At 40.6% G+C, this 27012-nt stretch overlaps 1 protein-coding gene across 2 annotated transcripts; it reads right to left on the reverse strand.

Moving 5' to 3' along the window:
- Window positions 1–1774: 1774 nt before the first annotated feature.
- Window positions 1775–26996, reverse strand: LOC121246673 (hydroxyacylglutathione hydrolase 2, mitochondrial-like). Of its 2 annotated transcripts, none has more exons than XM_041144905.1 (8): window positions 26842–26996; window positions 25528–25710; window positions 4706–4909; window positions 4001–4124; window positions 3025–3125; window positions 2515–2589; window positions 2317–2415; window positions 1775–2049 (listed from the first exon to the last, which is right to left on the reverse strand). In XM_041144905.1, exons 1-8 carry the CDS (start codon window positions 26968–26970, stop codon window positions 1903–1905), a joined length of 1062 nt encoding a protein of 353 aa, XP_041000839.1. In that variant the 5' UTR covers window positions 26971–26996; the 3' UTR covers window positions 1775–1902. The 2 variants fall into 2 exon arrangements, with proteins under 2 accessions (XP_041000839.1, XP_041000838.1); XM_041144904.1 differs by having other exon boundaries at window positions 2515–2598.
- Window positions 26997–27012: the final 16 nt, after the last annotated feature.

Raw genomic sequence — 27012 nt, forward strand, 5'->3', positions numbered from 1 at the left:
CATGAATTAGGTCATGAATGTGATATGCTGCAGCAGAAGAGTGTGTAAAAAAAAAAATAGTAATAATAATCCAGATTGTTTCTGCATTGCGCTCTTTGTTCATTTGAAATTCTTTCTTTTATCATCGAAAAATATTCTCTCGACAATTTTTCAGACAATAGCCATATAGTTTCATTCGATTGTTCATTCGCATTTGCACCTAATAGCTTTATCTTATGCAAAGACGAAATTAGATCACATGGTTAATTGCACAATGGTTTGATTTGCTAATTGTTAAAATAAAATGGTGGGTGGCTTGGCATGTTTTACATTTTCTTTTTAATTTTTATCAAACCGTCTGCTCAATTGGGTATTTAGGATTTGAGCCTTGTGTTTATTATTATTATTATTATCATCATTTTCAATCCATCAATGTTACCAAAAAAACAGGGGATAGCTCGTGAAACAATCATGTGAAATTTTTATTTTATTTTTTCAACTAAGTAACTAATTAGTTTTTTCCTATAAAAAATTAGTTTTTGTATTAATGATTTAATTTTAAAACTATTTTTCTCATAAAAATTTACCTTTTTTTTTTAAAAAAAAAAATGAAGTTTCAGTTAACATTCATTACATTGAAAAAACTAAGGGCCCCCCCTTTCGTACTAACTTATAGCACAGAAAGTTATTTCTAAAAATATTTATGCAGAGACAAAATCAAGACTACTTAAAATTGAGTTGTACTTTTGTTGGGCGAAAACATATTTACTAAAAGTGAAAAGCTACTTTGTAACCGTTGGTCAAATTTTTTTTTTATTTTATTTAATGATTAAAGAAGTGATTTTAAATGTATTAGTGTATTTTTTTTTATTTTTTAAAAATATTTCTATGTATTAAAAAAATGTGAAAAAAAAAAAAAACACTGGACAGTACGTCCAACGGTAAAAGTGAAACGGCATAGTAGCCCCACTCTTTACTAAATGACTAAAATTTAATTGCCATAATTGACACCACAATTTATTTGCGGGCAACTTAAAACAAAAGGGTTATCATAATTGATCTCGCAAATATTTTAATGGTGAAATAATGAAAAAAAAACTCACAATTTAAAACATTTAATAAATAACACACCAGGTAATCTCTAAAAATTCTAGTGGATGCAACTACCAGTGTCAGTGTGGCTCCCCACGGGCCATTAGCCTCTCCTTTAGCATGATGAACTTCCCATCCTTGCAAAAAAGAGAGAATTTTCAGTGCATACTGAATGCACGAATCTGCTCCCCATTATCGTCCTCTCTCTGCAATGCCTAAACAACCTGAAGAGCCTTCCCTTCAATAATGAACTTCTACAAACCCAAATCACAGCAACCACTGGATCAATGCAAAACTGTTTAGGCACCACCAATGTAACGAGACCCGACCCTCTGGATCACGAGCAATCACCCCATTACCAACTTAAAATTGTCACTCCCCAGTCTACCTTAACAAATCCCTGAGTTGGAGCTACCCATTTCTGCTCTGCAAGTTGTTTCGAAAGACAAAAGTGGTGTGCTCTACTTGATTATGAATATAATTCAAAGAAGAGTATCCGAGTCTAATCTTGATGTCTTATTTGTATAGCTCGATCAAGGGCACGTACAGCAGCAAAATGGTCGAAAAGTTCTAAACTTAAGTTTACTCAAGTGTAACATTTGGTTTGATCATCAACCAATTTTCATTAAAATGGAACAATTAAATTTTGAGTACTGTATTTACTTCCAGGAATGCAGCAATCACCTTTTTTAAGCAACATAACTAGTAGTCTAGCTTAAGAAATTTCAAAGAAAAAATATATGTCACACTATTGACATAAAGATCTGTGGAGTTTATGACGGATGGCTTACCATTTCCTATACAACAAAAGAAATAGGCTCCAAAAACATCTTAAAAATTATCCTTTGATTGACGGATGACACACAAGGCTTCTGCATCATCAGCTGCGTCTGAAATATTTAAGGACCGTCGGATTTCCATACTTGAAGTGCGAAGAAAGGGATTACAAGACTTCTCAATCGATAATGTAGTAGGAATCTGAGAAACCAGAAACAGAGTCAGCATTGATCTAGCAAAATATATAATGATAGGACTATATAAAATGTTGATCAATTCAACGGGAAGACATGCACGAAATAGAAAATACACAGCTTGGAAAAACACGTTAACAAAACACATTCACATCATGTGACCTAGTAACTGAATTAAGGATCTCTTAAGATTCATGGTGCAAAAGCTTCAAATTTCGATACTGAAAAGACTTTCCTACTAATTATGAAGGAAAGGAAGTCTCGGGGGGAGTACCGTTGGCAGGCCCTTGCTTCGAAGATGGACTACATGGGCAGCATAGGACTTGAGTGCCTCATTTTGGGGTTCAATGGACAAAGCAAACTTTGAATTACTCTGTCAAAATGCAGATCTCATAGTTAGGGCCTCTATAACTTTTAAGATTCACGAGAAAAATGAGTAGGAAACACTAAAGGTTGATGACAGATGACTGACCAATGTGTATTCATGACCACAATATATGTTTGTATCATCTGGCAAAGACACGATCTTCTGAAGGGAAGATAGCATCTGTAACATCTACAATCAACTGTTATATTGCATAAATAATGACAAAAGCATGAAATCTTTACCAGTTTTCTCAGAGTAACTAAACTTTGATCTTTGCAAAAATATGCTATTACCAAGCCAAAACAGATGAGACGTGAAGAACATGAGAAACAGAAACAATTCCTAAGTCACTACATGGCCGATCAGCTAACTATTATTCAAGCTTTTCTAACATGAATGTCTTAAATATTTAGTATTGATAAACTTCAATTCCACCACTCATAGTTATCAGTTATGTTCTCCCTACACACGAGAAATATCAAATTTACAACAGATTTATAAACAAAGGGATGAAATGACCATACAACATCAACCTAAGATGATAAGAAAGGTACAGCACCCTCTTCAGCAGATATCAAATCTTTGAACAGGGCAGAATAAAGAATGCAAGTTTACCTGTTCAGGGGTTCCTTCAAAAAGCTTGCCACATGACAAGCTGAACAAAGTGTCTCCTGTAAAAATTGCCCCAGATCCAGGAAAATAGAAGCTAATATGGCCTGCATGCAACAGAAGAGCAGATAATGATAAAAGGAAATCAAGGCAGAAAAACTAGAACCATCTGCTATAGGTCCAGAATAATGGTGAAATTTGCGGAGATATGAATCCACTTGCAAATAAAAGTAACTAGAATTACAGGTAGGTCATAAACCTATATATCTTAAAAAGTCTAAAACACCTTATACATGCAAATTTCCAAATGTTCTTGTCATCCACCAATCCGATGGTTCAGGCAAAGAACTAACAAATACTGTTTAGCAAACTTAAGTGAGGCAATTTTGTTATTTAATTTATATGAAGAAAAAAACTTAGAGAGAGAGAGAGAGAGAGAGAGTGGAACTCCCAGGTAGTTTATTTAAATTTACAAACGCAAAGGGGAATGGATCATTTTGAGTTACAATATAATGGAACTACTGTCTTGGAAATCACATAATTTAAGTAATTTCTTTTTCTTGCAAACTTTAACCATGAAGGGAAAGCCTAATGACATAGAAAAACCTTTGTTTAACAATAAGATCATATATGATGGTAGAATTAGACATGGAAAAAGTTTTACTTCAGTTCCAACTTGTATAAATGCAACTCATGATCATCAAAACCACTATGCAACACTTATATAAATTGCAAGATTATTTCCATCACTGTCAATGTTATACATTTATAATTACAATAAAACAAACATGATTAAAGTATTACAAATTGAAGTAACAAGAAAATTGTTCCTTGTAAAATTCTTAGCAAATTGTTCGAACAAGAAAAGAAGGGAAGAAAAAACATTCTTTTAACCAAACATTAAGGACAATAATCTAGCATGATTGGCCGAATGAAAGCTTTTCCATTGGATTTTCTAATTTAACAAGGTAATAAGCACAACCTCGAGTATGTCCCGGGGTTTCCATTACAAGCACCTCGTGGCCTGCAAACATCCACTTGTCTCCATCATTCAGAACAATATCAATACCAGGAATCCTATCCCTGTCTATTGCTGAACCAATCACCTACAGGTAACAAAGAGTAAGAGGAAAACTTTATGACCATTGCGATCAATATAAAAATCAAATAGGTTCAAGAAAGGCAAGATGACTTTTGTGAAGTTCATGGGAAATCTTCTAAACGGACACCATACAATCCATCATTCAATCCTAACCAATGCAGCCAAATTAGCTCCAAGAAATATATATCACAAACAAATTTCTAGAAAATTCTTATTCTGTCCTAAGAGTAGCAGCTATGCCAGTTTTAAAACAATTCTCAGCAATTCTTCAAATGTACTGCTAAATTATGACAATTTGACATATGAAAAAAGCAAAGTAATTTCTTAACAGTAGAAAAGATCCATTTAGACTCATTGCAATTTAGCAAAGGTTTTTCAAATACTATGCAGTTGAATTGATGAGTATCAGATTTTCAGTATTATAGTTCCATAGCAAAGGCTTTTCCGCAATGGGTCCTCGTATTACACAAAAGAGGCCATGCTATGTTCTTTTGAGAGTCAACAGTTAACGATATTGAAGAAGAAAACATCTAGCATGACAAAACAATATCAGACCTTACCCAAAAAAATATATATATATCATACCTTTGCACCGTACCTTTCTTTTAGCTCTGCATTCCCGCCAGTGTGATCATAATGATGATGAGTGTTCAATATGTATGTCAAATTTCGATTTCTCCTCCTCAAGGCATCTATAACGGGTACAGCTTCAGAAGGATCAACAACACCAACTGTGCCTGTATCTACATCATGTAAAAGATATGCATAGTTGTCCTTGAGACATGGTACCTGAAAATGAAAACAAATCCAGCATCTGAACCAGTGATGGAGTGGATAACCTCATTATCTAAAACCGAGAAACTTTGGTTGACGGTGCATACAGACCTTCAACCACACTAACACACATTACATGATAAACCCTGCTTGTGTGGGTAAAGCTACTAATTAAAAGAATGAAATATGTCAATTAACTGCCTTATAAGGCAGAATCTAGTAAGACCAGTATGAGAGACAAAACTGAACAGTGTCAAAGCGTGAATGGCAAAGCTGGTGATACACCAACACCTGTCTAAGTGATTTTATTTCACTTCATTGTGCTAGTCTGGTCCTTTTAGTAAATAGCAAGAGGTTCTACCACTGGGCCTCACCCTCAATGTTGTGTACCAGGTCCATGGAACTTGTCGAAGGAAAGAAAGGACGGAGTTTTTTAGCCTGAAATTGTTTTACAAATCGTCTTCCACTCCACTGTAGTGACAACAGATAATCTCAATATAAGACCTGTAACACCCTGAACCTTCAAGTTTCTAATTTAGAAAAGTTAGGGTTATACTAGAATTAGGGTTCTATTTTTAGAAAGCAAAATTTGGATTTGACACTACAACTAGCCCAAGCCCACTATGACTAAGGGAGGGCGAGCAAGCCCAAGTACTAGGCTTGCCCAAGCCCATTAAGAGCCCCATGGGAGTAAGCCATCTAGGTCAAGACAAAAAAACCTACTTCAATCACAATTCCTAGTCCAATCACAACTCCTAACCCAATCACAATATCCAACATAATCATAACTCTTAGGGCAATCACACCTCCTAGTCTGGCCAAAAAACCCTAGGATGACCAAGTCTAGCTGAAAACCCTAGGATGACCAAGACCCCAGGATGACCAAGACCCCAAGCCCATTTTGGATACCCCTAGGTCACAACACTAGAAGTTTTATCCCAGTTGGACTCGCAATCCACAAAAACCCTATTTATAGAACCCTAGAAATCGGCAACCCACTTTGCTCCTCAAGATTTGCACCGCACCCCTTGCACGCTCTACAAATCACTCATTTCGCCACCACAACCTAGGCTCCCCACACCGTGCGCCACCCCACTTCGTCGGTAAGTCTTCTTGCTTTTCCCTCACACCCTCAAGCACACACGTCCTAGGTTAAACCACCACAGACCCAAGCACTCACACACATGCCTAGCACACCACCCACCAACCACCACCATCACGGCACCATGACCCTCAACCACATATCCATTGAATGTTCCAGCCACTGAAGTTGTTAGAGCACCTATGTGACGCCCCCAACCCCCTGCTTGGGATTTGACGGTGACTGAATGTGTCAGGACATGTAACACAAGGCTACATACCTATGACACCCTGGATTTTTCATGAGGAACCTCGTTTACATTTTTGTATGGATGATGATTTTTGCCTTTGGATTTTTGACTCTGTGTTGGAAGAATTCATTAGGCCTTTTCTATTTTTAGGTTGGATTTGGATCTTTTAGGCTGCGTTTGGATGTTGAGCTGAGCTGATATCTTTATGAATAATAGTGAGTTGAGTAGGTGGAGTGAGTTATGTGGAGCCCATCTAAAATGAGTTTAGATGTGTTTGGATGTTAAGATGAATTTAGTACTATTTATGAAAAATTGAAAAAAGTTGTGAGTCCCACTTATAAAAATGTGTTGAGTTGAAAAAGATTGTGGATCCTATATATAAGGAGGTTTTGAGTTGATGTGAGTTTAGTAATTTGAGAGTTGAGTGTTTGGATGTTAATCTCAACTTAAATTTAGATTGAACTGAGTTGATCTCAGCTGAGTCTTGCAACCAAACGAGGCCTTAGTGTGTGGCTCTCTAGCCCACAAGAGGAAATAGAAGAAATAGGCTCAAGGAAGTAGGCCCATGAGGGTATTGCTTTAGAAGGCCCAAGTTAGACCATGGGACAAGTAAGAGGCGCCACATGGCAAGAAAAGGATTTTTTGGTCTTTCTAGAATAGGACTAAGGTGACACTTGTCAACCATATATTAGAACCTTGGAAGAAAAAGTGGAAGAAGTGAAGAGGACATAGGATTTTCGGATGATGGGAGTGTTAGGCGCCACGTTTTGCAATACACAAGCTTCTCATGGACATATGTCAAGCTTAGAACAAAATATAACTTTGTGAGTTCCAATATGCGTCATACTAGTGAAGATAAAAAGGCAAGTTTCTAGAAGACTTTTTGAGGAAAAAGCAAGGATGTGGCCGACGGCTAAGAGGGAGAGAAAGAGACCCAAAAACTATCTAGGGAATGACACAAAAGTCACCTCAAGTGACATGGTGATTTTGACAAGCCCAAGAACCCACACACTCCTCACGCCACATGTGACTCATGCATTGGAGGAAAATCTTAGGAAGATTAGGGTTTTGGAGGAAATGACCTTTCGACCACTAAGTGCTTTGAACCAAGACAAAGGAAGAAGGGTAAGATGAGGAAATGAATGCAAGATAGGTTTCGGATTTGGGAGGAAATGCCATGATACGTTATGACATGACATGTTATGCCATGATATGATATGAAATGACATGAAATGATATGAAATGATGAGACGTGATCTCAATATAATACGACATGAAATGATAAGGAAATGACATGATATGTTATGATATGAACAAGAACCCGAGCTCAAATGACATGAAGGTGTTAAGAGTTTAAAAGACGAAAAGTTGTTTTATGGAAAGGTCAAGTTGCATAAGTCAAGGTTAGTACATGCACATGCATTCATTTGTGGTTTGCTTTCATATGCTTGTGTTATCTGTGGTGTGTTGACTATTTACTTGCTAAGATTTCTCGAAATCTCACTGTGGTAGTTTCCACTACCATTCCCAACCCGGAATGGTAGAAGTTGTAACAAGTGCACAAGACCCTATCATGAATTTAGATGGCACCCGGATAGAGGACAAATACACCATTAAGGGATGATGCCTCTATGCCACAACTGCCTTAGAGATGACAGCCCTGCTTCTTTAGGACTTGTTAGTTAGTCTGAACGATCCCGGATTTAGTACTTTGCTCACTGACCCAATAAAGACTTCACAATTTTCACAGAAATTGGATCAAGTAATGTGTATCCTCAAGGAGGCTAGCAAGGCGTATGTTGAAGGAAAGGAACTTGCTAGGGAAGTAGGACTTTTTTCACCCGAGATTCGGAAGTCTCATGGAGTCTTTTGGGTTTTGTCCCTTGATGGATCTCTAGTATTGGGAAAATTGCAAAGTGAGAAGTTAGGAGATTATCTATGGCCTCTATACTTTTGAAGAGTCCCGTGTTTTGGGAATAACTTTATGATAGACTACTTATTTTTGGAAATCTTTTGGTAACACAACTCTTATTTTGAAGCGCTTATGCTTATATGAAAGCTTTTGGGATATTTGCACTTATTGGTACCATGTGTCTTATTCATTTCGCCACCGTGCTTAAGTAGATAGAAAAGAATTTTTCCACTGCGATTTTTATTGCATACTGCTAGATGTTAGGTGCATTGCATCTTACCTGTCATGTACGAGGAGTATGTATCATTATGTTACATGTCTCGACGCATTCAGTCACCTTCAAATCTCAAGCGGGGGCTGGGGGCGTTGCGGGCGGTGGTATCAGAGCAATTACATCTCTGGGTAAACCCACAAGTTGTCCTAGGGAATTTCATAGTACCAAAGCTAGGCTTCAATCTTGTAGTTATAGGCTTTGATCTTATAGCTATAGGCTTAAATCTTGGAAGAATCATATCGAGAAAGAGTACGCGTGGAAACTCGTGGATGCAATGGATGGAAGTTGGTGTTTTCCTTCTTAGGAAAGCTTGACTCATGAATGGCTTTATGCATTTCAGGAGAAAGAAGAAGTCATGGTGCGAAACCGACGAGACGATGCTTCTCCCAGGCGTAGGGAGCAAGATACTGGAAACCAACCATTGGAAGGCAATCAGGCTATAGCGGAGGCTATTCGCCAAATGACAGAAGTAGTGAGAAATCAAATGGAGCAAGGATAAAACGTTCGGCAAGACCTCCATAGAAGAGATGTTTGGGGATGCCTATTTGAGCAGTTCTTGGTCTATCGATACCCGAATTTCTTGGGAACGGAAGGAGCGTTGCGAGCCAACAAGTGGCTCATTGATTTAGAATGTACCTATGATATCAGTGGATGTACGGAGGAACAGAAGGTTCAATATGCTGGACATCTACTCCAAGGAGAGGCCGGCATATGGTGGGATACGAAATGGCAATTATTGGCACAAGAGTTGGAAGATGTGGCTATGCTCATGTGGGAGCGGTTCAAGAAGGAATTTGATAGTCGTTTCTTTCCGGAGACGACCAAGCAACAAAAGGCATTGGAATTTGCCAACTTGGTACAAGGCAATACGACGGTCGAACAGTGATTAGCCCGATTCATGAAGTTGGGAAGGTTTGCCCCTCGATTGGAACGGAAAAGATACAAGCTAGAAAATTTCAGAATGGATTGCAGCCGAGGATTCAGAATCAAGTTGCGTGCTTGCAGATTGAGAATTTCCAAGAATTGGTGAATGTAGCGTCTATCGCAGAAGCGGAACAAAGAAGTCTAATTTCTCAAGTTCATATGAACCGGAAGAGAGGAATGCCCTACTCACCCGGGAAAGTGGAGGTTCCCCATGCTATGGATAAGGGAAAAGAAAAGGTAGTTGGGAATGCAATACCGGTTACACCACCACCATGTAGAAGAAATGGACGAAGGCATAGTAGAGAATGCTGACTCGCAATGGGAGCATGTTCTAGATGTGGCCAGACTCGTCACATGATCCGAGAATGTTCGCAGAACACACCTGGAGGAACAGCCACGCCAGGAGGCATGGTGAAAACCCCTGTGAAAGCCAAAGTTTATGCAATCACACCAAGAAAGGTGGATTTGGAAACAGAAGAGGCAGCTAATGCCGCAGTGATTACCGGTAATATTTCCAAACCCTATCTTGATTAATAGATAGAACGGCTAAGAGTTTTGAGTAATTGTAGTTATCTCTTTTAGGTAAGGTTAGATTGATGCAACACGTGACATATGCTTTGTTTGATTTTGAAGCGTCACAATCTTTTGTGTCCTACGACTGTGTTCAAAGGTGTAGGCTATGTATGGAACCTCTGTCTCGGAAGGTTTTAGTAGCAATACCTAACGGGAAGATAGTTGGGTATACCCGTATGATTAAGGTTGTGGATTGGAAGTCGCGGGTTTGACCCTAACTGTTGACTTAATTGTTTTCCATCTAATGGGTTTTGATTTTATCCTTGGAATGGATTGGCTATTGAAGCATTATGCTAAGATAGATTGTCGATGAAGGGAAATAGTCTTTGACTTGCCGTCAAAAGACAGGATATATTATATGGGGGAAGTGATTGGGTCAATTCCATCAATTGTAATGGCAGGACAAGTTAAGAAGAGTATAAGAGATGGAGCAGTTGCTTACCTCGCAGTTATGACTGAATTGATAGAGGAACATAAGGGAGTCGTCCAAGGGATTCCAATAATAAAGGATTTTCATAAGGTCTTTTATGACAATCTACCTGGATTACACCCGAATCGTGAAATGAAGTTCTCAATTGAGCTAGAGCCAGCTACAGCCCCAGTACATAAGGCACCATACTGAATGGTCCCGGCAAAATTAAAGGAATTGAAGGTGCAGATAGAGGAGCTTTTGGAGAAGGGATTTATACGTCCTAGTTCGTCCCCATGGGGAGCGCCTGTTTTATTTGTGAAGAAGAAGGATGGTACCCTAAGGATGTGCATCGATTATCGAGATCTGAACAAGGTAACCATCAAGAACAAGTATCCATTACCACAGATAGATGATTTGTTGGATCAATTGCAAGGAGCATCGGTGTTTTCAAAAATAGACCTGAGATCAAGATATTATCAACTTAAGATAAAAAACCAGGTACGAGGGCTTCACCCTGTAATGCCCCTCTCTATATTACTTTGACAATTTTCTCTCCGTACACAACTTTTCCCTCCCAAAAAACCCTAGCCTCCATCGTCCCTTCAAGCTTCTGCTGCCATCCCACTCTCACCAGCGGCCTCTCTAAACCCTAACCCCCCATCCCCGTGATCTTGCCACCGTCTCTCTCTCGCACAGAGATGGCTCCAGTGTCAACGTCAACACTCACCCACCCACCCATTCTCGTACGGTGAGTGACTGCGCACCACCGGCACTGACAAGATCGCCGGCCCCCGGCTACTTTGCCGAGCGTCGTCTAGCGTTGGCAGGCCTCCGGCGACACTATTTTTTACTAGATCCGTTTCTGGTTTGTGTTCCGTCATCTCTCCTCAGGCGGCTGATCTGGGTTCTCAGCACCTCCATCGACACAAACAAGACCGGTGAATCCAGCAAGAGACTTTTGACGCTGGTACCATCTTCGGCGATCGAGTTTTTGAGCAGTCTGGTTTTTCTTTCGCCGTGTAGATCTGGTTTTTTCGGGGTTTCACTCCAACGATGGGAAGTTTGATCTGGTGAAAGGTGTTTGATCTAGGGCAGTTTAATCATGGGCATTCTTAAACACCTTTTAATATAATCAAAGGTGTTTATAGTGTCTATGGAGGGTGGAAAGTATTGTCGTATCACAGAAAGGGGCAGGAAGATAACCAAGGAGATGGTGCTCAGTCATGCCAGTGTTTATTGGCTGGCCAGTACAGTGGAAGAATGTGTTTTATCGGAGGGAGGGAAAGACTTCTTCAAGACTTATAGGGATGGAATCAAAGCACTGTTTGTTCATAGGAGGTTGAACGCTTATGGGCATTTTTTGGAAGTAACTAACTATGGTGGTGGTAGGGAGGGTCATGGTCTCATAGCAATCTCGGAAGGAGTGGAAGGAAAGGGTTGGAAGAGCTTTTCTATGGAGTTAAAACAGAGTTTGGCTAAGAAGGCTCCAGTCCTTGCACCATAAATGAACAGAGAGGTAGAGAAGGGGAATGAGATTGTGAGGTAGTCCAAGTCGTATGCAGAGGTGGCGGTGGGTGGTGTAGGGAAGAGGGAGGCAGCACATGGAGTTCCAAGTCATCCTCTGGCGGTTGAACAGAAACACAAAAAGGGAGGCATGGCAGGGAAACTTTTGGAGGGACTGAGTCTGAAGAGGGAAGCGGCAAGACACCAATTACCTGAAATAGATAGCTGTCAAGGAGAAAACGAGTTGCAGAGGAATCTGCATAGTCTGAAAAAGGAGGTAACAGGCGTGAATGAGGATTTGAAATTGTTTAGATTGGAGTAAGTATTGGATTTTTAAGATAATCAAAGGTTTGGGCTTGGGCTTCGGCCAACGTTTGAAGCCTCTAAAAATAGGAAAAAGGAAGTCTGCAGGGTGTAATAGTTTGAGGCCAGACAAAGGGAAGGCCAAACTTGGGCTAGGCCGCATAAGCCCACTTCGCCTTCCAAAACTAAAATGGAGGCCGAAGCTCCATTTGTCCGTGTTTGAGAAGGGCTCCACTTCTGGGTCAGTTTCACGGTCCAACGGAAGTCCTAGGCCAGAGGAGACCCTTATCTCGGCCCCGATGACAACAGCTCCTACACAGAAATGCACGCAAGCTTCTACGAAACACTTGGAGGAGGTTTCTGACTTGTCCCCAGTCATATTGGCAGAGAAGGCGACAGGTTGGGTATCAGAGAAGTCCACGACAGGAGCAGAGTCTGTGGAAGGCTTGGAGCACGGTGGGAAGACATAGATAACAACGATGGGACCCTTGGCTTTGGTTCCATCATGTGATCATGGTGTAATGCCGACGTCTAAAGTAGGGTCCGTCGAAGCTGCACACACAAGGTCGCCAAAGGTGAAGGGACTTGCTGCCAACCCAGAAACTCCAATGGAGAGTATCATTGGTGTTGTTGAGGAGGCACAAGATTTGAACAAGGGTTTATCGTTGGTATCGTTTGGAACTACGTCGGGCGCTACATCAGGGGAAGACGTTGTCCCCTTGGTATATCTTCCTCCATTAAACAATATAGATGGATCATCTTCGGATTGGGTTTTGCAAAAGGTTAATGAGATTCAGCATATTGTGAGAATCTCACATGGAGGATGTGAAGACCAGTTTAAAGCTCTAATAACTGAGTTTGAGGCAAGCCACTCGCGTGATACCAAATCAAGCTTTAAGAAAAGCAGGGAGTTGAAGCATCATTTTTGTGCAATCAACAATGACACTAAGGGTGGAAGCTCAAGTCGAGGGCATAAAGGTTGATGTATGTTGGGTAGTCTTTCGGATAGTGGGTATTTCGGACGGAGGTTGGGCTATGGGAAACATTGGGTTGGGGTAGGGGAGGTGTGATTTATTCTAACTCGGGCTTGATGTATGTTGGGTAGTTTTTCATGGGCTTTTGAGGCAATAGGAGCTTTCTAGAATGGGTTAGGGATTTTCTTGTATACATCCAGTGTACTTGGTTACTCCTATTGATATATATATAATATTTTTACTTATCAAAATTAAAAAAGATAAAAAAACCAAAAACTGCTTTCCGAACTCGTTATGGACATTTTGTGTTTTTCATAATGCCTTTTGGTTTGACAAACGCGCCAACAGCATTTATGGAATTGATGAATCGAATCTTTAGGCAGTACCTGGATAGTTTCGTGGTAGTTTTCATAGATGACATATTGGTATATTCTCGAAATGACAAGGAGCACAAGGAACATTTAAGGATTGTGTTGGAAACTCTACAAGAGCATCGGCTTTACGCTAAGCTCAGTAAGTGTAAGTTTTGGCTCTGAGAAGTGAAATTTTTTGGACACGTTATCTCTAGCAAAGGAGTGGCAGTAGACCAAGCAAAGATAGAAGCAGTGATGGAATGGCAGAGACCGACTAATGCCCATGAGATACGTAGTTTCCTTGGTTTGGCAGGTTACTACAGGAGGTTTGTAGAAGGATTTTCTAAACTCTCTGGTCCTTTAATAACATTAACTAAGAAAAATGCCAAGTATATGTGAAGCGAAGAGTGTGAAAGAATTTTCAGGAACTTAAGAGGAGGCTGACCACAGTACCAGTTTTGGCTTTACCTGAACCTCTTAAGCTTTACGTGGTGTACAACGATGCTTCTAAGATGGGATTAGGATGTGTTCTGATAAAGGAAGGATGAGTAGTAGCTTATGCTTCGCGGTAGCTCAAGAATCACGAGCAGAATTATCCTACTCATGATCTAGAATTAGCTGCAGTAGTTTTTGCATTGAAGATCTGGAGACACAACCTGTATGGAGAAAAATGTGGGGTGTTTACGGATCATAAAAACCTCAAGTATCTATTCAATCAAAAGAACCTGAATATGAGACAAAAAAGATGGATCGAGACAATAAGTGACTTTCAATAAGTATCACCCTGGAAAAGCTAATGTAGTTGCGGATGCCCTTAATTGCAAGGCCTAGGCTAAATTGCCATCGTTATTGGTGGAGATGCAGAGTTTGTTGATTGGAAATCCACCAAGGGTTGCTGTTTTAACTGTAGTGCAAGAAATTGTCTCGTTAACCGAGGAAGAGATTCGAGAAGGACAATATAAGGATGATAAGCTGGAAAGCTTACGACAAAGAATTTTCGAAGGCAAAGGACCACAACACTTCATGAATGGGGAGAATGGAATGATATATTTCAAGGGAAGGAAGGTAATTCCCTAGTGCCTAGGAAGTAAAAGGGAAGCTCATTGCACCCCTTATACAGCTCACCCTGGCAGCACTAAGATGTATTAAGATCTGAATGAAAGATTTTGGTGGGAAGGAATCAAGAAAGATGTGGCGGAATTCGTTGCGAAATGTTCAGTATGCCAATTGGTGAAAGTGGAACATCAATGACCAGCAGGAGAATTACAACCGCTACCTATTCCCGAATGGAAATGGGAAGATGTGTTGATGGACTTCGTGATAGGTTTGCCAAGGACGTTGACAGGAAATAATTCGATTTGGGTTATAGTCAACAGACTAACAAAGTGCACACTTTCTGCCCATAACCAACATGGATTCCATGGAGAAGTTATCCTGAATTTATGTCAAGGAAGTAATTCGTTTGCACGGAATGCCAAAGTCTATAGTTTCCGATAGAGAGACAAGATTCACTTCGCTTTTCTGGCAGAGTCTACAGAAGATGTTGGGCACAAATTTAAAGTTCAGTAGTGCATATCATCCACAGACAAACGAACAAACAGAACGCACTATTCAGATACTGGAAGATATGTTGCTGGCATGTGTGTTGGAACTAAATGGCGATTGGGAAAGCCATTTACCTTTAATAGAGTTCGCCTACAACAATAGTTTCCAACTACAATTCAGATGGCACCTTATGAAGCACTATACGGGAGAAAGTGCAGATCACCGCTGTATTAGGATGAAGTAGGAGAAACGAAAGTGCTAGGACCTGAATATTTGTAGGAAGTGCGGAAGCAAGTAGCAGTGATTCAGGAAAGAATGAAAGCAGCCCAAAGTCCACAGAAAAGTTGCGCCGACAGACGACGCAAAAATCTAGAGTTTTCTGTAGGTGACTGGGTGTACGTGAAAATTTCACCTATGAAAGGAGTTGTGCAGTTTGGCAATAAGGGAAAATAGAGTCCCAGATACGTTGGACCGTATGAAGTGGTAGAAAAGATTGGTGCAATAGCGTATCAATTAAATCTACCAATCGACATGCAAGGAGTGCACGACGTCTTTCACGTATCATCTTTGAAGAAGAGTTTTGGAGAAAGGCCAATTGTTGTAATGGAACCTAGCAGTATTCGGTTAGGACCAAACTTATGAGGAATGGCCAATGCAGATTGTGGATAAAAAGGAACAAGAGCTGAGGAATCGGAAGATATCCTTAGTCAAAGTGCTTTGGAATAACCCCAAATTTCAAGAAGTGACCTGGGAACGAGAAGATGTGATGAGGACTAACTATCCTCACTTGTTTGTAACTTAGACTTTTTTTTTTACCATGATTGAACATCTTGGATGACTGATTGTACTTGTTCTTGTTATGAATGAAATGTTTCTGTACGAATTTATTACTTGTAGTGCACACAGTGTTGACCTATCATATCCTTCAAACAGGGCATGACACGACCTAGGAGAAACCCACAAATGTCTATGTCTTCAGTGGCACAAATTAGAGAGCATAGAGAGCGCTGTCTTAGAAATTGTCTTAGGAGAAGGGAGCAAATGATGGTAGCTCAATCGAGGCAGATGGAAAAGTTCGAACACCATCGTACGCATGTGATGGATGCGGATTTTCAAGGAAGTCTCTATTTACGACAAGCATTACCACATGAGGAGCGACAACCTCAATGTAGTTGGAAAGATGCGGAAAGCGCCTATTTGTGCAATTTTAATCAAGAAGCAGAATCGAGTCACGCAGCAGAGAAACGAGTGATGAGGTACATTGCCTTTTGAGACCTCAGATACATCTACGAATGATATTTGTTTCCGTGAAGGTCAACCTATCGAAGATACAGAGCTTGAAATAGAGCATAAGCTAAATGAGATATGGGTGAATATGTATTTTGATTATGATCTAGACATGATATTCTATTTTCTGCAAGATTCGGTGACAGAAGAGGATGACGTACCACCCCGTCATCAGAAGATTCCAAGACAGCAAGTGCTATAGGTAGGGAGTTCCTAGTGATTAGCGTTATTTCGAGTTTTATCACGTGCTGATTTCGAGGACGAAATCTATTTTTAATGGGGGGAGGATGTGACACCCCGGATTTTTATGAGGAACCACGTTTACATTTTTGTATGGATGATGATTTTTACCTTTGAATTTTTGACTAAGTGTTAGAAGAATTCATTAGGCCTTTTCTATTTTTAGGTTGGATTTAGATCTTTAGTGTATGGTTCTCTAGCCCACAAGAGAAAATAGAAGAAATAGGCCCAAGGAAGTAGGCCCATGAGGGTATTGCTTTAGAAGGCCCAAGTTAGACCATAGGACAAGGAAGAGGCGCCAATGGCAAGAAAATAAATTTTTGGTCTTTCTAGAATAGGACTAAGGTGACACTTGTCAACCATGTATTAGAACCTTGGAAGAAAAAGTGGAAGAAGCCAAAAGGACAGGATTTTCAGATGATGGAGTGTTAGGCGCCACTTTTTGCAAGACACAAGCTTCTTATGGACACATGTCAAGCTTAGGACAAAAAGTGACTTTGTGAGTTCCAAGATGCATCATACCAAGGAAGATAAAAAGACAAGTTTCTAGAAGACTTTTTGAAGAAAAAGCAAGGATGTGGCCAACGGCTAAAAGGGAGAGAAAGAGATCCAAAAACTGCCTAGGGAATAACACAAAAGTCACCTCAAGTGACATGGTGATTTCGGCAAGCCCAAGAACCCACACACTCCTCATGCCACATGTCACTCATGCATTGGAGGAAAATCTTAGGAAGATTAGGGTTTTGAGCAAAAGTGCCCTCCATTTTCGGCTAAACCTTTATATAGTGCCTCCTTTTGCTTTTCACCAACCAATGCATGGAGGACACTTGGCAAAGCTTTCTTCCCTTCTCCCTCAAGAAGGGACTTGCATGGAGAAGACCAAAAGTTGCATGGTGTCGTGTGCCCTTCCTCCTCTCATCCGAATCCTTCTTTTATTCCATTTTCCATCATGCTCTTCTACTCATGTCTAGGTTCAATGCACTAGATGGTCAAAAGGTAATTTCTTCAAAACCCTAATCTTCTAAGACACTCTTCTAGTGTGCATGGTTGACATGTGGCGTGAGGATGTGTTCTTGGGTGCCAAAATGGCCATGTCACTTGAGGTGACTTTTTGTGTCATTCTCAAGGTTACTTTTTGGATCTCTTCTTCTCCCCCCTCTTGTTGTCGTCGGCTATATGTTCCATGTCCCTTACAAAAAGCCTTCTAGAACATGCTTTTTATCTTACCAAGTATGACACATCTTCAAACTCTAAAAGTCAATTTTTGCCCTAACCTTGACATGTGTCCATTTAAAAACTTGTGCCTTGCAAAAGTGGCGCCTAACACCTTCCAACCGAAACCCTAAGTCCCTTTTTGCTTCTTCTACTTTTTCATCTAAGGATCTAATGCATGATTGACAAGTGTCACTTATGTCTTTTTCCAAAATGACCAAAAACTCCTTCCCAATGCCAAGTGGCGCCTCCTCCTTATCCAATGGGTCAACTTGGGCCTTCCAATAACAAAATCCTTAAGGGCCGAATTCCATGGGCCTTTTTCTTTTATTTCCCTCTTGTGGGCTCTCTAACTTAGAACTTTTTTTTTTTTTTTTTTTTTATAAGTAATCAAGAATATATTAATAAAGATGACCCATCTATCGAAGTAAGGAAAACTAAAAAGTCATGAAAATTTAGGCCATTAAAATCTAAAGCAATGGCCCATAGAAATAAAGGGCTGAAAAATAGGGTTTGCAGTTCCTCTGGAGACCGCTCCTTGTTTTTGAAAGTCCGATCATTGCGCTCTTGCCATATACACCACATAATACAGATCGGGATCATTTTCCACACTGCCTTGATTTGTTGAACTCCAATTGGAAGTGTCCAGCTGGCCAAAAGATCTACCACAGAAGCAGGCATAACAAATGATGGCTCAATCTGGCTAAAGACTTCCACCCACAAGGCTCTAGATGTCTCGCAATGTAGCAAGAGGTGTTCCACTGTCTCACCAAATCTCTTACACATACAACACCAGTCAAGTACAACTATCCACGGCTTCCTCAGATTGCGGTAGTCAGAATCCTCCCCAACGCTGTTGTCCAATTAAAGAAGACCGCTTTAGGCGGAGCCTTATTTCTCCAAATTCTCCTCCATGGGAATGGAATGTTTACGGCTTGGGAAATAGACTTATAAAAGGATCGAACTGAGAAAATGCCCTTACCCGCTAGAGTCCACCACATCCTATCACCTTGTCGTCTATTGGGCTTCACAGAATATAGAAGGCTGAAAAAAGCCTCAAAGGTGTCCACTTCCCAATCTTGCGCTGCTCTACTAAACATGACATTCCACTACACTTGATCTCCTGATAGAGCCATAAGGTCCTCTATTGAAGCATCCTGGTTACGTGCCACTCAGAAAATAGCTGGAAATGCATCCTGTAGAACCTCATTCCCACACCATATGTCTCTCCAAAACTTAATGCGAGAACCCCACCCTAACACCAATTTAGAATGGCTACTAAAAGCCCCCCACCCCTTCCTAATGTGTTTCCAAACTGCCACACCGCTGACCCCAGATATCTCTTCAGTGCACATGCTTCCATATTTACAATCAATTACCAATTTCCAAAGGGCTTCAGGCTCCTTGTTATACCTCCATAGCCACTTTCCAAGTAAGGCCTGATTGAATGTTCTCAGATTTTTTATACCCAGATCACCTGATGAGATTGGTCCGCACACCTTATCCCAGCTGACCAGGTGAAATTTGAATTCATCCCCTATCCCACCCCATAGGAAATCACGATAAAGTTTATCAATCCGAGCTGCTACCCTGGCAGGCAATTGGAACAAAGATAAGAAGTACGTCGGTAAGTTAGAGAGGGTACTCTTAATAAGAGTCAAACAGCCACCTTTCGACAAATATAGTCTTCTCCACCCTGCCAATTTCCTTCCTATCTTCTCTATGACTGAATCCCATATGGATGAGACCCTTGCGGCAGCCCCCAATGGCAATCCCGAATAGGTAATGGGGAGAGAAGCTACCTTGCACCCAAGAATACTAGCTAGTTGCCTAATATTGCTTACATTCCCCACTGGCACTAACTCTGACTTGTCAAAATTAACTTTCAAACTTGACGCTGCTTTAAAGCATAATAACAAAGCCTTCATTGCCCTCAACCGGTTTCTATCTACCTCACAGAATAGGAGCGTGTCATATACAAAAAGTAAATGAGACAGAGTAATAATGCCCATGTTGGGGTAACCAATTGAAAAACCAGCCACAAAACCATGCGTAACCACTGCCAATATCATCCTACTCAAGGCCTCCATAATGATAACAAAGAGAAGTAGGGAGATCCTGCCTTAGACCTCGAGAGCTGCTGAAAAAGCCGGTAGGGCAGCCATTAATCAATATAGAGAATCTGGCTGTAGAGATGCACCAACTAATCCAAGAACGCCACCTAGTCCCAAAGCCGCATCTCCCCAACAAGCACAAGAGGAAATCCCAATTTACGTGGTCATAAGCCTTCTCCATATCTAGTTTGCAAATAATTCTAGTGGAACCCGCCTTTAATCTGCTATCCAGTCCCTCGTTCGCTAAGAGGACTGAATCCACAACTTGTCGTCCCTTAACAAATGCATTTTGTGGCTTCGAAATGATCTTACCCAAAACCGTCCCCAATCTGTTAGCAAGAAACTTGGAAATAATTTTATACACCCCCATTCACAAGGCTAATGGGTCGAAAATCCTTAACCTCCACCGCTACAATCTTCTTCGAGATCAACATAATAAAGGTAGTATTTAGACATTTCTCAAACTTGCCAACCAAAGATACTTCCTGGAACACATTCATAATGTCCTATTTCACCACCTCCCAACAAGTTTGGAAAAAGCCCATAGAAAAACCATGTGGGCCTAAAGCTTTATCCTTACCCATACATTTGACTGCATCAAACACTTCCCCCTCTTCAAAAGGCCTCTCCAACTAGGAGGCTTCCTGTGGCTCAATGGTGTCAAAACCGAGGCCATCTAGTTTTGGCTTCCATCCCTCACCTTCTGTAAGCAATTGTTCATAGAACTCCACCACATGGTCACAGAACAACGGGGCCTCCTTACGGTCACAGAACAACGGGGCCTCCTTACACTCCATACCATTAATGTTTAGCATTTCAATGGTATTGGTTCTTCTATGAGAGTTAGCAACTCTATGGAAAAACTTAGTACTCCGATCCCCCTTTTTCAACCACAAAGCTCTTGACTTCTAGTGCCATGAAATCTCCTCAAAAGATAGTTCTCTTTCTAATTCTGAAACCAACTCTGTCTTGCGCAATAACTCTTCTGGTAAAAGGGCTCTAGCCTCAAGTATCCGCTCAAACTGTTGCAACTCCTCCACCATGAATTTTTTTCGCTCCCCTATATCTCCAAAGGATTGTGAATTCCACAACTTAAGGTCAATTTTCAAAGTTTTTAACTTACAGGCTAGGATGTAAGAGGGATTACCATGGAACTGGTAAAAAGACCACCATTGCCTAACCTTATCCACAAAACCTATACTTTTCAACCACATGTTTTCAAACTTGAAGTAACGACGCCCGCTACGAATGCCACCACAATCCAACAGGATAGGAAAATTATCCGAGCAAATGGCACACCTCCGAAAAATGCCCCTCCCACTCTGATGAAATTAGGAATCTGTCCAACCAGGACCATGTCTGATTATTCGACCAAGTAAAGAACCCCCCAAAAGAAAAATATCCATAAGATTTAAGTCAAAAATACAATTTGAGAACTCAGTCATTGTTAGACGCATCCTACTCTCACCAGATCTTTCACTAGGGAATCTGATGACATTAAAATCCCCTCTTATACACCAAGGAATCTCCCACCAGCTATGTAATCCAACAAGTTCCTCCCATAAGAAGCATCTACCGTATACTCTTGCAAAAGCCCAGACAAAATTATCTGCCACACTCTTAAAAGAGCATGCCACTATGTACTCTCTCACAAACTCCTCTATTTTCTCAACAACTCTTTTATCCCACATTAGTAAGATTCCACCCGAAGCCCCATTCGATGCTAGATAGGCCCAATCTGCATAAGTACAACTCCAAACACTTCGGATGATCCCTCTAGAGACGCTTTCCACTCCTGCCTCCTCAGCCTCTAGTTGAGCTTCAGAGCCGAAGTTCCTCACCACAATGGAGTCAAGATGGTCCTCAGGATGACACTAGACCTCCATTTGGGGAGGGGACCCTCCCATCATGATTATAGGCGATTTCTAGGTACCTGAAACAACAACGGCGTCACACGGTGGCGGTAGCACCACCAACTCCACCTGGCAGCCATCCCGCGAGGTCTCTATACACCCCCCTTCTCCGGCATCTCCTAGCAGGAAGAGGCCTCAAAGCACGTATCCTTTACTAATGGCAAAGGAGCTGCCATCGATTCTGTGGCCGTCGAAATACCGGCGTCTATCGCACACAAGGAAGGATCCCGATTCATTTCTCGCCGGAACAGATTCCGGCAACCTAGCCTCTATCGGAGGTGTCGCCACCTTCACCGGCAACCGTGGCTGAGGCCCACCCGCCGATGGGCCTGAGGCAAACACAACGCATCTCCTCCACATGGGCCTTTTCAATTTCGGCTAAATACCCCAAGGCCCAGCATCAACTCCTTTGCCTGAGGAGATGCGTTGGCCCATTGACCATTCTACTGGCCCATTGACCATGGCCCATTCTGATAACCTTGGCTCACGCCCACTTCCACCCCTGCATCATCTTCAACGCACCATTTCAATAAACATAAATCAGCCTGCACATCTTCTATTTTCCTCTGCATCTCCATCACAACCCATAGAAGATTTTCCTTATTAAGACCAACAATTCCACTGCCAACCCCTTCCCTTTTCTGCACCTTTACTGAAGCAGCGACATCTCCAGCCTGCAACAGCGCACCTCCTCTTAGACTGACAGGTTGAGAAGGTGGGTAAAAAACCTTTGGTTTTTTTAGGGCCTCCAAATACGATGTCGAGGGTTGAGCTGTCGTCGCCGCTACCACCATTGGAGGAGACGACTCAGCTACACGACAACTACCTACCACCCTCAACACTTCCACCAGCTTACTCCACCCCCTCCCATCTCTCCCTTCAAGAATGAGAAGATTATTTCTCCGACCCCCTGTCTGAACTCCACCAACGAGATGAATGCCCCTTGGGAGTTAGCACACCTCTAGGCGATGAAGCCCCTGTCCCCTTCTCTGTGAGCCGAATAAAACTCCCTTCTTCCCACCTTTGAGCAGTCCTCCAAAGCTTTTGTGAACCAACAAGTCGAGCTTAACTCCAAATGTAGACTTCTCACCAACTTCCAGCCCCTCTCTGTAATTTTCACCCATCGCCCATCTCTAACTACCTCAAAGAACTTACGATCAATAACAACAACATTCAACATACTCGTATTCCTACTCATACTTGCAGTAAATAGTCACTTAGAACTCCAAGATCCATTCCAACAAAATAGAAAGTGACCTAAAGAATTCTTCCAACACTAAGCCAATAATCCAATAAATAAATAAAAAAATAATATCCACAAGAATTACAAATGGAAACTTAGCAAAAATCCGGAGTGTCACAACCTCCTAAACTCCCCACAAGCCATGCGGAATTAGGGTTACAAGTAGGGCTCAGCCTTCCCCTTCCCTTATGTGTCTTGGTTTGCCTTAGGTAAACACCCTTTTCATTAGATGTATTACAACCATAGGGTTGTCATGACGTATTGGTGTAAATAGGAGAGAGAGAGAGAGAGAGAAAGTCACATGGGCATGAAACCGAGCAAGCATTGCTTGGCTAGCACTAACCTGAGCATGTCACAAGCACTACACCAAACATACCATAGGCATTTCACTGAGTAGAGTCAGTGATAGGCGAGCAATGTAGGTGAGGAATAGTGGCAACAAAGAGACTTAGGTCAGGTTTGGATAGTGAGTTGAGATGATTTGTGAATAATAGTGAGATATTTGAGTTGAGATTAGATGAGTTAAAAATGGTTTGAGTTAAAATGTTTTATGGGATTTTGGGAAATGCGAGAGAAAATGTTGAATAAAAATATTATAAAGTTTGTTAGAATATTATTTTTTAATATTATTTTTGTTTTGAGATTTGAAAATGTTGAATTGTTTTTTGTGTTTTGTTCGGAAGTTTGGAAAAGTTGTAATAAGGTAATGATTAGATGAAAAAGTTGAAGATTTGAAATTGAAAAGTGTTTGTATTTGTAGTGTTTGGATATTGAGATGAGATGGGATGAGCTGGAAGCATCTCTCTATCCAAACCAGGCCTTAGACAACCCAAGAAATCCATGCATAAAACATAGCACGCCTAATGATTAATGATTAAGGAAGTTTACACTATTACCTAAACTATTATAGGTTCGGTTCAGAGATTTGGAGAAAACGCACGATTAGCTTAAACTATTATAAGTTTGACCCCAAAAGGATTTTAGGGTATAAGGTATTGGGGCTAGGATGGTGACCTATGACCCATAGAAAGGCAAATCTTTTCTAATGTATGTAATCATAGAAAGGCGAGGTTAGGACTAACTTTTCTCTTCTCATTGCAAACCCTAGTCTCAACATCGTATATGAACATCGATACTAGGGTTATATTCTTATAACTAGTTTTCTTTTATATATTTCTCTTCTCTAGTCAATGTGTCTCCAACTCATTCCTAATGCTCCCCGTTGAAGGCTAGTGGAACTCTTAGTGTTGGCTCTAAGCATTACTCATGCATTGGATAGTATATCTTGCTATGGTGTTTGCTGTCAGTGGTTTGATGGACTATTTTGCCAGTTAATGATCAATCAATCCATACTCATCATGATATCTAAACATTTTAAAGTCGTGGTCTTGTCATTGGAGCTGTTGTTGACATCATCTTCGGAGTTGAAAGATGTCACTTCTTGGTTTGGGGAAATAGCCGTGACGGTATGCTTTTGAGAGAGAAACACTTAGAGGGTGCTTGAGAACGTAAAGAATGGAACTAAACCAGCGGTTGATGTTCTCTTTCAAAGGGTTGAGGGAAGTCATTTTTACTACATTTGTGGTGGTGATAGGTTGAAGATCTACTTCTAGCATGATATGTGATGTTGGGATGTAATGACCCAAGAAAAAGTCCAAGCCATATATGGGCTTGTACACCAAAAGGATTAGTCAACGTTATTATTGGAACACCTTCAAAACATAAGAAAGAGAAAAGAACTCCCCCCCCCCCCCCCCTCTCTCCCCAAACAATGTGGAGAACCTCAATTCACCAACTTCTATTCTCAATCTAAGTTATAACAATATCCTCTTCTTAAATTCTGACATGCTCATCAGGGCATTTCATTATAGGTGGCATAGCTCATGTCGCATATTCCTGGTTAAAGATTTTCTCAAATACCGTTTATAACAACCCAAGGAAAGACCAAGCCACATCTAGTCCCGTACTTGAAAAGGACCAGTCAAGATTACAATCGAAGCCCCTCAAAATCATTATAAATGGGAAGAACTTCTCCCTCCAAAGTAATGTGGGATCTCATTATGCGACAGATTTTTTCGCCCATTTGGGATAGAGTGAGTTATGTCTTTTAGGGTAATGGATCTCCTAGCATGCTGGTAAGGACACTTTAACAGCCATCAGTGTGCATTGCTATGGAAGATGACACTGATTTGTTAGTTGTGGTGTGTTTTAAAGGGAAAACAATGAGCATAGTTTCGAAGACTACAAAAAAACAGAGTTGGAACTCAAGTCAACCATTCTTAATACTCTGTATTATTGGATAATGGTCCACAACAGCGTAAAGTCTTCTATTTTTACTTTGAATGAACTTCTAGCACTTTTTCGTTGTGTTAATAGGTGGACTATAGTATGCTTCCTGACAATTGAGGATACGTCGTCTCTCGTATACAATTTGCAAGCAAATCATTATGCACAGGTATTACCAAGACCTTGAAAGAACCAAAAAAAAATAATAATAATAAGACGAAGAGATTTGCTTACCAATTCAATTTGCAATGCAGAAGACAGATTAACTACACTGCAAAATTGATTCACTCTAAGTGACCGACTAGCTCCCCGCAAGGTTTTTAATGGCGTCGAGAAGAATCGAAGAAACCCATACAAAAGGCCCTTTCTGAAGCAAAGTTGTCTCATGCCTGGCCATACGTGAAGACCACTCCTCACCTAGGAGAAGGCACTTTGAATTCAATAAATACAGAGTTACAATTAATATTTTCCAAAACTAAGGTTGAAGATAAGAGTGGCTGTATCATAGAATCAAAAGAAAAACCATGTTAGAAATACACATGAAAATAGCAAAATCAATATGCTTCAATGTATGGCATTGGACCACGGGCAGATAGCTGATTCCATTTGAAAATAAAATTACGCATGAAGATAGCAAAGAGAGTTTAGTGGACTCGTGAATGCACATCGCATTGCACACTCTTTTTAAAATTACATGTAGAGTCAACTAGAACTTGGGGAAGATGCTGTATCGCTAAAAACCATTTGCTGGACTATGCCGAAATTGTTACCGAATCCCAAACTATACCCAGTTGTATAAACTATGCCAAAGGATAAAATAGAGTTTTTCTTTTTTAAGAAAAAAAAGTCATTTTCAATTACAAAAACCATTTTCCCATACAATCCCAAAACTCTAACAAAGTTACCATTTCAAGTTACACTTTAAAATTAAGCACAAAAAACTCTACTCATTACTAAAAAAACTCATTGCTTCCTCAACCATTCTTCTGAAATAGTATGATAGGATCGTCACAATCTACTTGATTGACTGCTAAGCTAGATTACAGTTCCTAATGAACAAAATCATGAACAGTAGTTCAAATCCAAGTCACTGATTCTATTTCTAATAGCAAACACCCACCATTTCAAGATATTCAGATAGAAAAAAGGAACTGAACTATATAAGACATTAAAAAAATAATAATCGAACTGTTCTCGAGAACTCCGATCCTTATTTTCTTAAAAGGTTACAAATATTACCCCAACAGAAAAGGAAAAACCTCAAGTAATACCATGCATTTTACTGCTCATGAATTCCAGTCCACATCGTAATTTTCTCAAGTGGGTAAAAATGTTTGCCAACAAAAAGCAAAAACCTCAAGGCATATCATAACATTTCCACCATAACGATCAGAAGAAAGACCACAAAATCACAGTCAATCAAAACGCAAAAGAAAGGAAAAAGAAATTTTGCAACAGGCGTGTTATAACTCTGCACATATTCAGACGAAAAGCGAAAAAGTAATATACAAAACAAACAAAAGAGGTAAAAGAAAGAAAGAGAGAGACCCTAGAGCAAGGAAAGACAGCCATGGCAGTGGAGGCTTTGGAAATCATCTGCATAGAGATAGAGCGACAGAGTGCGTACGCGTGGTTGGGTTGGCACTTTTTGTAGGTGGCACTCGGCAGGCAACTCATTTATTTTTTGGGCTGAAAATGAAATTGCCTTTTCTATTCTTT

The sequence above is a fragment of the Juglans microcarpa x Juglans regia genome, chromosome 1S (genome assembly GCF_004785595.1).
Source record: "Juglans microcarpa x Juglans regia isolate MS1-56 chromosome 1S, Jm3101_v1.0, whole genome shotgun sequence".
In the NCBI taxonomy this organism is placed as follows: Eukaryota; Viridiplantae; Streptophyta; class Magnoliopsida; order Fagales; family Juglandaceae; genus Juglans; species Juglans microcarpa x Juglans regia.